At 40.7% G+C, this 15,238-nt stretch overlaps 1 protein-coding gene across 2 annotated transcripts in view; it reads right to left on the bottom strand.

The window, feature by feature from the left end:
- The window catches only part of ATL1 (atlastin GTPase 1), a 57,588-nt gene that overhangs the window by 34,404 nt on the left and 7,946 nt on the right, over positions 1–15,238 (bottom strand). For both annotated transcript variants that reach the window (XM_079768425.1, XM_079768426.1), the window contains exon 2: positions 8,825–8,993. In XM_079768425.1, coding sequence (XP_079624551.1) covers positions 8,825–8,858 — 34 coding nt within the window. In that variant the 5' untranslated portion in view covers positions 8,859–8,993. The remainder of the gene's footprint in view (positions 1–8,824; positions 8,994–15,238) is intronic.

The following is a 15,238-nucleotide window of genomic DNA, read 5'->3' as shown; positions in this document are numbered from 1 at the left end:
ACTGACCTTGCCCAAGAAAAGGAAATAGAATTTCTGTATCAGGCAATCTACCATTGATGCCTTCTTGTGTTATTTGTTTATTCCTTTAAACAATTTATCAAGGTATTTATTATTATCTGTATTTTTGACACATGAGAAACTTAAGAATTGGATAATTTCCCTAAGATCAGACCCACTAACAAGTGATATATCCAAGTTCACATAGTTAATAGCTGTCAATTTAGGACTAGATCCCAGGTTTAAAAACACACACATCTAAACACATAAGACAGTAGTGCAAGAAATGAGGGACAAAATAGCTATAAGACATAAAGAAAACAAATAGTAAATGGCAGAAGTAAATCCCTACTTATCAGTAATTACAGTAAATGTAAATGGATTAAACTCTAATCAAAAGACAGAGAATGGCAGAATGGATAAAACAACAACAACAACAACAAAAACATGATCCTGTCTACAAGAGATTCACTTTAGATCCAAAACACAAACAGGTTGAAAGTGAAAGAATGGAAAAATATATTCAATGCAAATGGTAACCAAAAGGAAACAGGAGTGGCTATACTTATATGAGACAAAATAGACTTTAAGTAAAAAAGGTTACAAGAAACAAAGAAGGACATTGTATATTAAAAGCTTCAACACAGCAAGAAGATATAATAGTTATAAACATTTATGCTGCCAATAGCAGGCCATCAAAATATGTGAAGCAAAAATTGGAGACTTCAATACCCCATGCTCAATAATGAATAGAAGGACCAGATAGGCAACAACCAATAAAGAATCAACTATATAATAATCAACTAGATCTAACAGACATATACAGAACAACAATGGAGCACACATTCTCCTCAATTGCAAATTGAGCATTCTCCAGGATAGAATCTATGTTAGGTTCAAAATTAAGTCTTAATAGGTTTTTAAAAGATAGATATAATACAACATATCTTCTCTAACTGCAAAAGGATAAAGGTAGAAGTCAGTAATAGAAGTAAAACTGGAGAATTCACAAATTGTGGAAATAATGCAACAGACTCATAAACAACAAATGAATCAAAAGAGAAATCAGGATATGAAATGCAAATCAAGACCACAATAAGATACCATTTCACACCCATTAGGATGGCTACTATAAAAATAAAACAAAATCAGAAAATAAGACGTGTTGGCAATAACTTAGAAAAATTTCACTGTTAGTGGGAATGGAAAATGGGGCAATCACAATGGAATACAGTATGGTGGTTCCTCAAAAAATTAAAAATAGAATTACCATGTGATTCAGCAATTCTACTTCTAGGCATATACTCAAAGAATTTAAAGCAGGTTCTTAAAGAGATATTTGTACACCTATGTTTATAACAGCATTATTCACAATTGCTAAAACATGGAAGCAACCCAAGCATTGATCAACAGATAAATTGATAAGCAAAGTGGTGTGGGTGTGTGTGTGTGTGTGTGTGTGTGTGTGTGTGTGTGTGTAATGGAATGTTATTCAGCCTTAAAAAGGAAGAAAATTCTGACATATGCTACAACATGGATGAACTTTGAGGGCATTATGTTAAGTGAATTAACCCAGTCATAAAAAGACAAATACACTACTATATCATTCTACTTATATGAGATTCTTAGAGCAGTCAACATCATGGAGAGAGAAAATACAATGGAGGCTGCCAAAGTCTGGGAGAAGAAGGGAATGTGGACTTAGTGTTCCACGACATAGACGTTTTGTAAGATGAAAAGAATTCTGGAGATGGGTGCTGGTAGATGTCTGTACAACAACATGAATGTAGTTAATATCACTCAACTTTACACTTAAAAATGGTTAAGATGGTAAATGTTATGTTATGTGTATTCTACCACAATAAAAAAATGAATATATATATATATATATATATATATATATATATATATATATATATACTAAATTTAGTTTCTAAATTTAAAAATATCCCAACTTTTTAGTGACTAAAAGTAACAGTGGATCATTTCCCCGAGGCTTACTTTCCTGATAATTACAGATTCTATTTACAGTCTATTCACTGGTTCTAAAGATAATAAATACTGCAGGATTTGAAACAGAGCAAAGAAATAAGCCAGGAGACATCAAGACAAGGTGTAAGCAAAAGCAAGAAAAAAAGAAAGGAAGAGAGAGAGGGGGGGTGGAGAGAAAGGAAGGAAGGGAGGGATGGAGGGAGGGAGGGAGGGAGGTAGGGAGGGAGAAAGAAAGAGAGGGAAAAAGAGGGAGAAAGGAAAGGACAAGGTGTAAGCAGATACAAAGTATAATCTATACTAGTATATATAAAAGCCTAATATGCAAATTGTCCCCTCAGGAGTTTGACCGAGAGACGGGGATCGCTCACTCTGACATGCGCTGACCACCAGGGGGAGGCGCGGAACAAAGGAAGGCCCTGGCTGGCAGCCAGCAGCTGGGGAAGGGAGGCCCCGGCCAGCAGCCTATACTATACTCAAGATTATATTTATACTTTTCCCAAGGAAGATAACAGGTACATGAAAGATGGTGCTCAACATCACTAGTCATTAAGGAAAGGAAAATTAAAATGACAATGAGATACCACCTCATGCCTATTAAAACAGTCATCATCAAAAAGATGAGAGATAACATGTGCTGGTGAGGAGATGAAGAAAAGGGAACCATGTGCACTGTAAGTGGAATTATACATTGGTATAGCCACTATGGAAAACTGTACAGAGATTCCTCAAAAAAAAAAACCTGAAAATAGAACTAGTTAAAAATATGATCCATCAATTTTATTCTAGGACTATATCCTAAAGAAATGAAAACACCAACTCAAAGAGATATCTGTTCTCCCATGTTCATAGCACCATTATTTACAATAGTCAAGACATGGAAATAATCTTCTAAGTATCCATTGATGGATAAATGGATAAAAATGTTGCCATATACATGTGAGTACTATTCAGTCATAGAAAACAAGGATGGATCTTGAAGGCATTATGCTAGGTGAAATAAATCAGACCAAGATAATTACTGTATCATCTCGCTTATATGTGGAATCTAACCAACCAACCAATAAAACCACCAAATTCATAGAAAAATAGATCAGATTTATAATTACCAGAGGTGAGGGATTTTGGGGAGGGGGTATTGGAGGAAGTTAGTCAAAAGGTAAAAACTTCCATTTACAGATAAATAAGTACTAGGGACGTAATGTATAACATGGTGACTATATTTAACACTGTTGTAAGATATATGTATAACAAAGTTAAGAGAGTAGATACTAAGAGTTCTCATCACAAGGAGACATTTTTTTCCTTTCTTGTTATTGTATCTATATGAGATGATGGATATGGTAATCATTTCATGATATATGTAAATAAAACCATTATACTGCACACCTTAACCCTTTGCACTTGCTTGCTTTTTTCTCAATTCCTGCTACCGATGCTAACTGTGTTGAGTCACACTCAACATCCGAGTGCAAAAGGTTAAAGCTATATAGTGATGTCAATTAATTCTCAATAAAACTGGAAAAATGTTTTTAACTTTTTCTCAAAAAACAGAAACCTAAAAATTAATTTTAACAGACATTTGTTACACATACTGTGCAGCTAAGATAGTTTTTTTTTTTCTTTTTGGTCCAGAAAAAGCTGACATTTTAGTGCAAATATTATTTTTCTAAAGCAATATTGCAGAGACAGTTTATGTTATGTTGTGGAAAACTCAAATTCCTATGTGGTATCCCAAGTTTTTAACCAACTGTAATTACAAAAGCAAATAAGCAAAAAAGGGTGCACTTCTGTTTTGTTTCTGGGAGTACTTAAGCTCTAAGCCCAACACTGAAAGACTGCTTTCTGGGCTACTGCCTCCTGATATTCATCTGTTCCCTTTACTTTTCACACTAGCACATTCTTTGCCTTCTTTTCTAGTCCAAGGTGATCAAATTTATAGAGCCTTGATTTCTTATACCAGCTTACACCTGCATAGGCTTATTGTGGCCCCTTTTGGCATACTATTTTAGTTCCTTGTCCCCATGACATGGGTTGGAGAAGCAAACAACTCTCAATTTCTATCTTAGGTCTATAACTTATAAATTATGGAACCTCTGGCAAGTAACTCATGATGAGGCTCAGATTCCTTATCCTATCTCCGTGGTCAGCAAACTGCGGCTCACGAGCCACATGCGGCTCTTTGGCCCCTTGAGTGTGGCTCTTCCACAAAATACCACGGCCTGGGCGAGTCTATTTTGAAGAAGTGGCGTTAGAATAAGTTTAAGTTTAAAAAATTTGGCTCTCAAAAGAAATTTGAATCGTTGTACTGTTGATATTTGGCTCTGTTGACTAATGAGTTTGCCAACCACTGTCCTATCTAATAAAAGAGAAATATGCAAATTGACCATACCTCCACTACACCCACAAGCCACGCCCACCAGCCAATCAGGAGCGAGTATGCCAATTAAACCAACAAATATGGCGGCGGCCATGGAGCTGCAGCAAGCAGGAGGTTTGGGTTGCTGCCAGCGATGGAGGAAGCCAAGCTTCCTGCCTGCGCTGGCCGGCCCTGGCCTCCGCTCAAGGCTACAAAGTTTCAATTATAGAAGATAAATAAATCCCAACAAAAACGGCGGCAGCAACAGAGCTGGAGAGAGCAGGAGACTTGAGTTGCCCCTGGTGATGGAGGAAGCCAAGCTTCTTGACTGCCCTGGCCTGCCCTGGCCTCTGCTCAAGGCTACAAAGATTCAATTATAGAAGATAAATAAATCCCAAATACCAGGGCCTCTGCTTGGGTCGCCGGGGGGCATGGCCAGCCTGCAAACCACCATAGGCCCCTCGCCCAGGATGCCCCACACCCCAAGGGAACCCCCACCCTGATCTGGGACACCCTTCAGGGCAAACCAGCCGGCCCCCACCCATGTATCAGGCCTCTATCCTATCTAATAAAAGAGTAATATGCAAATTGACCATCACTACAACATACAAGATGGCTGCCCCCATGTGGACACAAGATGGCTACCACAAGATGGCCAGCAGGGGAGGGCAGTTGGGAGGGACCAGGCCTGCAAGGGAGGGCAGTTGTGGGAGATCAGGCCAGCAGGGGAGGGCAGTTGGGAGGGACAAGGCCTCCAAGGGAGGGCAGTTGGGGGCAATCAAGCCTGGAGGGGAGGGCAATTAGGGGTGACCAGGCTGGCAGAGGAGGGAAGTTGGGGGCGACCGGGCCTGCAAGGAAGGGCAGTTGGGGGGGACCCAGGCCTGCAGGGGAGAGCAGTTTGGGGGGACCAGGCCTGTAAGAAAAGGGCAGTTGGGGGGGACTAGGCCTGTAGGGGAGGGCAGTTAGGGGTAACCAGGCCTGCAGGGGAGGGCAGTTAGGGGCAATCAGGCTGGCAGGGAGTGGTTAGGGGGTGATCAGGCTGGCACGCAGAAGCAGTTAGGGGCAATCAGGAAGGCAGGCAGGTGAGCAGTTTGGAGCCAGCAGTCCTGGATTGCGAGAGGGATGTCCGACTGCCCCTTTAGGCCCGATCCCGATAGGATCGGGCCTAAAGGGGCAGTCGGACATCCCTCGAGGGGTACCAGATTGGAGAGGGTGCAGGCTGGGCTGAGGGACACACAACTCCCCCGCCTCCCCCCACCCGTGCATGAATTTTGTGCACCGGGCCTCTAGTATATTTTTAAAAAAGGATAATCCCTATCTTTAAAGAGTTAATTTTTAAAAGCGTAAATTTATTCAAATTTTAGTTCAGTGTATATTTAGGTACAGGTGGTGGGATTCTCAGTCCTACTCACAAACCAGCTTCCCAGTTGTACCTGTGGGTATGATCCTCAAATATGACCCCCAATTCTGGATGTCAGCAGAGATGCTTTTCAGGTTTCTAGCTCCCATGGCCCATGTAGATCTAACAGGTCTCTGACCACTCAGAAAATAATAAACCTGGTCCTACAGGATCCTTATCTAAATTTTAGGTCTCCTGTACAGATTTTACAAATATATCTCTTGTCTTTTTCTTAGAAATCACTATATTGTCCAATTCTGGATAGTCTACCTTTGCCCTCTGGTCTTGACTTTCTAACTTGTCTGGGAAATATTTATCTAGATAGATGATAAGGTCAGTCTTTTATAGCTATCACCTGAGTTTTTTTTCTCACCAGTGACCTCTGGCTTCTACAAAGACCTGTTCTCTCTATTCCCCTGACACCATGCCCAATATCTTATAAAACATTCCACAGCATCATGTTACAGAAAATAAATTAGAAGACAACTCTATGTTATTAGTCCTCCAACTTGCCAAACAGGTGACTTTCACCAAATTATTTACCCAATGGGAGACTCAGTTTTTTCATTTGCAAAACAGGGAACATGTCCTGCAAAGTTAAGAGACTAAAGATCAAATGCAATAATGCATTTGTGCCTTGAAAACTGTAATTCTATATAATGCAGAAGGTATTATCCACTCAAAAAAGAGGCAGTATAGCATAGTGGTAAAGATACTGAAGTCTAACCGCCAGAGTTGGAATCTTGGCTCTATCATTTACCTTTTCATGTGTAACAAAAGGATTATAGCACCTACCTCACTGATATTAGTTCAATGATATTAGCTATTATTGGTATTATTAAATGTCTACTATGTGTTAGGCATTCTACTAGGTACTGGTAATAAAATGGAGTCAAAACAGATATGACTAATACTTTGCCAAAAACCTATACCTCCTACTCCATATGTTACACTTTCTAAGTCGTTTATGTCATATATACTTTACCGCAAAGAAAAATCTGAGCAGTAAAGCATTTCTATCGAGTGTTAAGATAAGACTCCACAACTCCACTATTTCTTTTATGTGAACATTTCCAATGAACATACAGTGACTCTAGTATCCTTTTCCTAATTCATCACTTGAGTTGAAACTCTCTTGGTGTCTTCTGGGTGAACTGTTTGGGATATGTTTCTATCAAATATAAATAATCAATTATAGTATTTCTGAACGTAACATCCAAAGACCACCTACTTCTCAATCACCTAAGATGCTAATTAAAAGGCAGACTCTTGGACCCCATTTCAAAAGCTTTGGCTGGAAGATATGAGAATATGCATGTCTAATAAGTTCCCAAAGTGATTTTTTTATGAAAATCCCATTTGAGAAACACATTCCCAAGAGAGAAAAAAACCTCCACTAAACAAGAAATCTGTAACCAAAGGAAATACTGAAGAATAATGATCCAAAGCTTCGTGAAAGAGAAAAATTTTAATCCTCACCATAAACTTTCACATGCCTGTCTCCAAACAGGGTGGAATCAACAATGCATGAAGATCAAGACCAAAACTGACTTGAACATACATACCTTAACTGTGAGTGTTTAAGCAAATCTTATTCTAGAAGCCAAGGGGAGGGAGGGTGGAAAGGGGACACTGAAAAAGCTTACCTGTATATCAGAAGCAAAGAAAACAGTGTTATTGCAATAGTCACACCTACTAAACTAGGGTTTGGTGATCTCAGTAAAATGGAACCACTTTCTTTTAAACGCAGACAACTAGAGATAGACCTCCCTGCTACCAACTCCCCATATCTACCACAAACCTTGAATAATCTCTCATATGTAAACCTTTTCTACTGGGATTTAAGGCGGTCCTGTGACCAATCTGAGCAAGGAGAAATATGGCTTTTTTATAAAAGTACTCTGAAATAACCAATTAAAATTTATACCTCTTGGTCTGATTGACAGTTATATATCTCACTGAGATAATCAAGAAGCTCTGAATATCTAGTGGGCATAAAGTTTCCAAATAATAATTCAAAACTCATGAACAAAATATGTCTCTGCCCACCAAGCCACAGTAGCCTAAGATCTGCTCTGGTTCATATAATAAAATGCCCTATAAGGCTTTAGTTCTAATGTGGTAGCGTCTTTAGTACCGAGACTGGAAGAAATCGGATGCCCAAGGCGGAAAAAGATGCCCAACCGGCCCACACTAAGCATCCTAAATCAAGTGGAGCAGCAGAGCAGGCGGGCGGGGCCGAGATTTCTCCTGCATCACTGCGCTTGCTCTTCTCCGCTTGCGTGAGCACCGTCCACCCACCCAGCGTGAACCCACTCGGCCTAGCCTCTCCTTCCCCCTCCCCTCGGCCTGGTGCTGAATCATGAGCCCAATCATGAGCCCAATATCTCCAAACGGTAAAATCAAAGAACAATGCCACCCTGAATGGGGTACCAGGTTGGGGTGGGGCCGAAGGCTGGAAACCACAACTTTGCTTTCCTTTCCCCCATTTCCCCCACCCAACCCCCAAATTAAAAACGAGTACTGCAGCGCTGGGGCACTCCCAAGCGGGCGTCCCTTCTCTGTCGCTCAGGTCTGCAAAGCTTTCCTGGGCCCGGCAAGCTCCCCGCTTCATTGTTCTAGCCCCGCAGCCCGCTGGGAGCCCGCGCCCAGGAGCTCTCGCAGCTCCCTGGAAAGGGGGGTGGGGGGGGGTAGGATCCCCTATCCCTTACTCCTCTCCACGGAGTAACACAGGCCCCTTCCCACCCTCATCTCCTTCCAGCCAACCTATCGCTAAAGCGGAACCAGGCAGTCTCAGGGAGGCGAGGGGTGGGTGCTGTCCAAATGCTGGGAAGAGGTAGACTACGGAGACAGGGAGAAACGGGAGGCTGTGGCCGCACTAAACCGCAGCCCTCGCCTACAGCATGCAGTTACCTGGGCTCCGCTCTGCCATGGTTCCTCTGCCCCGACCGGGCGCGGCTCGGCCGGCTGTGGCCCGTCTCCCAGCCCTGGATGCTGGTGCCGCGTCGTCCTTGGCCCTCCTCCTTCCCAGAAGAGGGCCAGTCCCGTGCAGGCAGCAGAAGTCCCCACATTCTACTCACCCCAACTATTTCTGTCCTTTTGGTTCTTGGCCATGGCGGTCCGGGGACTGGTGGCAGTGAGGCGCTGTCACCGCGCTCGCTCTCCTCCTGGGCCCCAGGTTGCTGGCAGTGGGAGGCTCTGTGCCCGCGCTGGGCGCAGTACGCTCAGGCTCTGGATGTTGCTGTGGCGCTGGTGGGAAGGAGAAGGGAGGAGAAAACGGATGAACCAAGCTCAGCATCACAAGCCCGAATTCACACAAATATCAGCGTCACACCCTCCCTACCTCTGCCCACCCCCAGAGCGTGAAGAGAGTGACGGTCGATGTGCTGTAACATTTTCAATGTAAAACACACATAAACAAACAGCACCCCCTCAGACTCACTCACAAGGAATGTAACAGCATTATCTAGTCACAGAAATACACAAACCAATATACTGTATTATGCTGCATGTTCAAATACCTGTTTTCTAGAACAGTTACACATTAGTACAAACATGGTGGCAACATTTATGTAGCTAAAAAAAGTTAAAATAATCCGCATTTATCTACCAGGCACCATTCCCCGCCCCACTTTAAAAGCAAGGTCATGTTAGTAAAGAGGGTATTGTGCATTTTGCACCTGTCTACTGAACAGGCCTGTCTTTTAAAATTAGGATAGCAAAATTAGATCAAGAAGATCAAGATAAATGAAAGCTGAAAATTCATTATAATCTGTAACTAAATCTCTAGCAGGCAAAACTTCCCACTAGATTCGTAGAGATAAAGTCTGGATTTATATTGGCAAATATTTGAAGTAAAGTCACACTACAGAGTCTGGGTGAGCCTTGGCAGCCAGAAAGGTTGCAAACAATTTTAAAGGGAAAGCAAAAGGTAATAAATACTTAAAAATATACTTTCAATCTCTCTCTTTTTCCTTTCTTCCTCTCTGCCTACAAATTTAGTTTTCAGTATCCTAGACACACTGTACCTTCATGCTACTTGACCCTTGAGATACCATCATCCCATTCCTACCTCCTCACAGTTTTCTCCTGCATTTGGTTGTTGGTCACAAGTTACAAGTCAGTTTTGACTAGGACAGTGGTTGGCAAACTCATTAGTCAACAGAGCCAAATATCAACAGTACAACGATTGAAATTTCTTTTGAGAGCCACAATTTTTAAACTTAAACTTCTTCTAACGACACTTCTTCAAAAATAGACTCGCCCAGGCCCGTGGTATTTTGTGGAAGAGCCACACTCAAGGGGCCAAAGAGCCGCATGTGGCTTTTGAGCCACAGTTTGCCGACCACTGGACTAGGAGATTGCTGCTAGCCTCTTAATTACCAGGTCCTTAGTTTCTGCTTACTCCTCATCAGCAACTCCTCACTCTAAGTTCTCTCAACATAATTTACTATGGTATCTTCAGACAGGACCTCCATGCTTATGATTCCCAAATTTATACTTCTAGTCTTAAACTCTTTTGAGAGAGGATCATCACAACAGAGCTGAATTTATAACTGCCTGAGGTCATCTTCACTTTTTTTACTGACACTTCAAAATCAACTTGTCAAAAAACAGTTTTACCTACTACTGCCAAATTTTATGCATTCCATATTTCAGTTAATGTTTCTAGTGACCTCAGAACTGTGAACACTAGAAACCAAGTTTACATTATAGTTTTAAAGGGAACTGTGTTCATTAGAATTGCATTCCCTGAACACTAGTAAAACAACATAGGAAGACAGAAATTATCTCATTGCTGAACCTACAAACCAAATTCACAGTACAAAAAGAAGTGTTCTGTACTTTTTATTATTATTATTATTATTTTGCTATAATTCCCATCTCACATTCTAGTCTGATCATGCTTTTCAGGTGAATCCTATTAAAAAAAGAGTACAGCCCTGGCTGGCATTGCTCAGTGGTTAGAGCGTCAGCCTGAGAACCCAAAGGTGGCAGGTTTGAATCCAGTCAAGGGCATGTACTTGGGTTGTAAGTTCCCTGCCCCAATTGGGGCACATGCAGGAGGCAATCAATTGATGTATCTCATATTGATGTTTTTCTCTCTCTCTCCTCTCTCCCCCTAACCCTTTCCTTCCACTCTCTCTAAAATCAATGGGGGAAAATTATCCTCCAGTGAGGATTAACCAAAACAAAGAGTACAGTAGATTCTACAAAAATAATTGTTCTATAATATCTATTCCTAATTGAAAAAGAAATTTATTTTAAAAAAACCACACTTTACCCATTGTAATTAATAAGTAATCTGTGGGATGTACTTGGTGACTGTGTGAATATCTTGGCCAAGAATTTTCATTCCATGGTTGTTAGCATTCATTGATTATCCTTACCTAGATCAATTTTACAATAGTAATTTTAAAATGGTGTTTTTAAAATAACTACATCATTTATTTTACGTTTTACATTTAGCAGCTGGTAGTCTTCCTCCCATTTTTGTTTCTTACATAATGTTATAGATTTGTGAAATCTATAACAAAGAAGTTTTTGGATTCTGTTTTTATGTATCATCATCATTATTCTGATACTTAAATTGTCCTAAAATTGGCCAATGGGAGCCTCTTCAAGTCAACCCTGTATCCTTTATTATGTTCTATTTGTCTTTGACCACTATTTTGTTTTCTGCCACAAGAAAATGTTTCAAGTTTCCCTGCCTCAGAACTAGAATTAGCTCTGCCTCCTTCCCCCCCCCCTTTTCTTTTTAAAAATTGTTGACACCACTACAGATGTCCCCATTTCCCCCTCCTCTGCTCATCTCCACCCAGCCCCACCCCACCTCCTTTCCTCTGGCGGTGACCACACTGTTGTCTGTGTCTATGGGTTATGCTTATATGTTCTTTGGCTAATCCCTTCACCTTCTTTCATCTAGTCCCTCTCCCCATCCCCTCTGAAAGTTGTCAATCTGTTCCATGTATCCTTGCCTCTGTTTTTATTTTGTTCATCAGTTTATTTTGTCCATTAGATTCCACATATAAGTGAGATCATATGATATTTGTCTTTCTCTAACTGTATTATTTCACTTAGAATAATAAATTTTTCTAGGTATATCCATGCTGTCCCAAAATAACACTGTAAATAATGCTGCTATGAACACAGGGGTGCACATATTATTTCAAACTAGAAGCCCGTTGCACGAAGTTTCGTGCAAAAGACCTTCCTTCACCTGGCTGCTGGCACCAGTTTTCCTCTGGCCACCCACTGATCGGCCACCCCGAGTTCCTCCAGCGCTGTTTCCTCTGGCCACCTGCCGATCGCCTCCCGCCAGCGTGATCAGCCACCCTGAGTTCCTCCAGCGGCGCCGGTGGAGGAACTCTGGGTGGCCAATCGCGCTGGCAGGAGGCACTCCGATCGGCGGGTGACCAGAGGAAAACTGGTGCTGGCAGAAAACTGGTGCCGGCAGCCACGCAATCAGCCACCCCGAGTTCCGCCACTGGCGCCTTCCGACGGCCCCATGGGTCCTCCCCCAGCGCCGGCCGTTGGGGCCAGCAGGAGGAACGCCAGCCCAATGGGCCACCCCAAGTCCCGCCAGCCCAATGGGTCACCCCGAGTCCTCCCCCGGCCAGCCCAATGGGCCACCCCAAGTCCCGCCCCCAGCCTCCCAACAGCCCAATCGTGGGCGTAGCGGAGTGATGGTAATTTGCATATTACCATTTTATTAGGTAGGATTAGTATTTTGTGATTCTTAGGATATAGTCCCAGAGTAGGATTGCTGAGTCAAAAGGCAATTCCATTTTTCATTTTTTGAGGAAATTCCATACTGTTTTCCACAGTGACTGCCCCAGTCTACCTTCCCACCACTAGGGTCCCCTTTTCTCCACATCCTCTCTAGCACTTGTTTGTTGATTTGTTGATTTATTGATGGTAGCTATTCTGGCAGGTGTGATGTGGTATTACATTGTGGTTTTACTTTGCATCTCTCTGATGATTAGTGATGTTGAGCATTTTTTTACATGTCTATTGGCCATTTATATGTCCTCTTTAGAGAAGTGTCCATTCTGGTCCTTTGCCTATTTTTTAATTGGATTGTTTGTCTTCCTGGTGTTGGGTTGTATAAGTTCTTTATATACTTTGGAGATTAACGGCTTACCCAATGTACTATTGGAAAATATGTTCTGGCATACAAGTGAGTTTCTTTTCATTTTGTTGATGATTTCTTTTGCTGTGTTCATAGCAGCACAATTTACAATAGCTAAGATTTGGAAACAGCCTAAGTATCCATCAGCAGATGAGTGGATTAAAAAACTGTGGTACATCTATACAATGGAATACTACACTGCTGTAAAAAGAAGGAACTCTTACCATTCACAACAGCATGGATGGACCTGGAGAGCATTATGCTAAATGAAATAAGCCAGTCAGAGAAAGATAAATATCATATGATCCCACTCATTTGTGGAATATAATGAACAACATAAATTAATGAGCCAAAATAGAGCCAGAGGGGAAAAATATTTTAGAATATAATAGAAGTAATCCTGTTATTTGCAGATTTTTAATATTTCCTACAACTTTTGTGATATTATACTATGTTAGTATAGTTTTGGTAATATTATATTTAAAAAAATTTTCTTGAAATGTTTATTGCATGTAACTTTATTGTATTTAAAATCATTTTTCTTGAAATATTGTTTATTGCATGTAATAAACAATATTATTAAAAAATATATTGCTGCAAGGGATATCTGATATTTTACTGCCATTTTCTTCTTGGATTTTTAGGTTTCCCAGCTTATATGTAAGTCTTTTATCCATTTTAAGTTTATTCTTGTGTACGGTATAAGTTGGTGATCTAATTTCATTTTTTTTGCATGTCCAATTTTCCCAACACCATTTATTAAAGAGACTGTCTTTAACACATTGTTTTCTCTTGCCTCCTCTGTCAAGTATTAATTGACCATATAGGCATGGGTTGATTTCTGGGCTTTCTGTTCTGTTCCATTTATCTATTTTTCTGTTCTTATGCCAGTACCAAGCTGTTTTGATTACAATGGCCTTATAGTATAGTTTAATATCAGTTATTGTGATCCTTCCAACTTTGTTCCTCTTTCTCAAGATTGCTGAGGCTATTGGGGTCTTTCTTAGTTTCATATAAATTTTTGGAATATTTGTAGATCTATGAAATATACCGCAGGTATTTTAATGGAATTGCATTGAAGCTATAGATTACTTAGGGTAGTGTGGAGATTTTAATTATGTTAATTCTTCCAATCCATTAATACAGTATATGCTTCCATATATTTCTATCTTCCTCAATTTCTTTCTTCAAAGTCCTATAATTTTTCAGAGTACAAGTTTTTAACCTCTTTGGTAAAATTTATTCTTAGGTACCTTATTAATTTTGTTGCAATAGTAAATGGGATTGTTTATTTTCTCTTTCTGATAGTTCATTATTGGTGTATAGAAATGCCACTGATTTCTGAATGTTAATTTTGTATCCTGCTACTTTGCAGAATTTATTAGATCTAGTAGCTTTTGGGTGGAATCTTTAGCATTTTCTATGTATAATATCATGTCATCTGTGAATAAAGGCATTTTATGCCCTCCTTTCCAATTTGTATGCCTTTTATTTCTTCTTCTTATCTGATTGCTGTGGCTAGGACTTCCAGTATTATGTAGAATAAAAGTGGTGAAAGTGGACATCCCCTTCTTATTCCTGATCTTAAGGGTAATGCTTTTAGTTTCTGCCCATTGATTATGATGTTTGCTGTAGGGTTTTCACATATGGCCTTTATTATGTTAAGGTACACTGAGTGGCCAGATTATTATGATCTCTGAACGCATAATAATCTGGCCACTCAGTGAGAGAGAGAGAGAGAGAGAGAGAGTGTGTGTGTGTGTGTGTGTGTGTGTGTGTGTATACATACATATATATATATATATATATATATATATATATATATGAGGCCTGGTGCATGAATTCATGCATAGGTGGGGTTAGGGGGAGGGGACATGGGCAGTTGGCCGGCCTGCCTGCTGGTCGAACTCCTGATCGAGGGGACAATTTGCATATTAGCTTTTTTTTATATAGGATATACACTGAGTGGCCAGATTATTATGTGTTCAGAGATCATAATAATCTGGCCACTCAGTGTATATATATTAGAGGCCTGGTGCATGAATTCGTGCATGAGTGGGGGTCTGGCCAGCCTGGCCAGAGGGAGGGGACATGGGTGGTTGGCCGAACTCCTGGTCGAGGAGACAATTTGCATATTAGCCTTTTATTATATAGGATATACACTAAGTGGCCAGATTATTATGCATTCAGAGATCATAATAATCTGGCCACTCAATGTATATTCCCTCTATTCCCACTTTGCTGAGAGATTGTATCATAAACTAGTGGCCAGGTGCATGGATTCGTGCACACTGAAAGAAAATTAATTAGAAGAAATATTTTAATATCGCTATTCACCCTTTCTCTATAATAGAAGTGTCAG

The sequence above is a fragment of the Cnephaeus nilssonii genome, assembly GCF_951640355.1.
Source record: "Cnephaeus nilssonii genome assembly, chromosome: 4".
NCBI classification, from domain to species: domain Eukaryota; kingdom Metazoa; phylum Chordata; class Mammalia; order Chiroptera; family Vespertilionidae; genus Cnephaeus; species Cnephaeus nilssonii.
The sequence above is the reverse complement of the archived record's forward strand: the minus strand, read 5'-3'. Positions and strand labels throughout refer to the sequence as shown.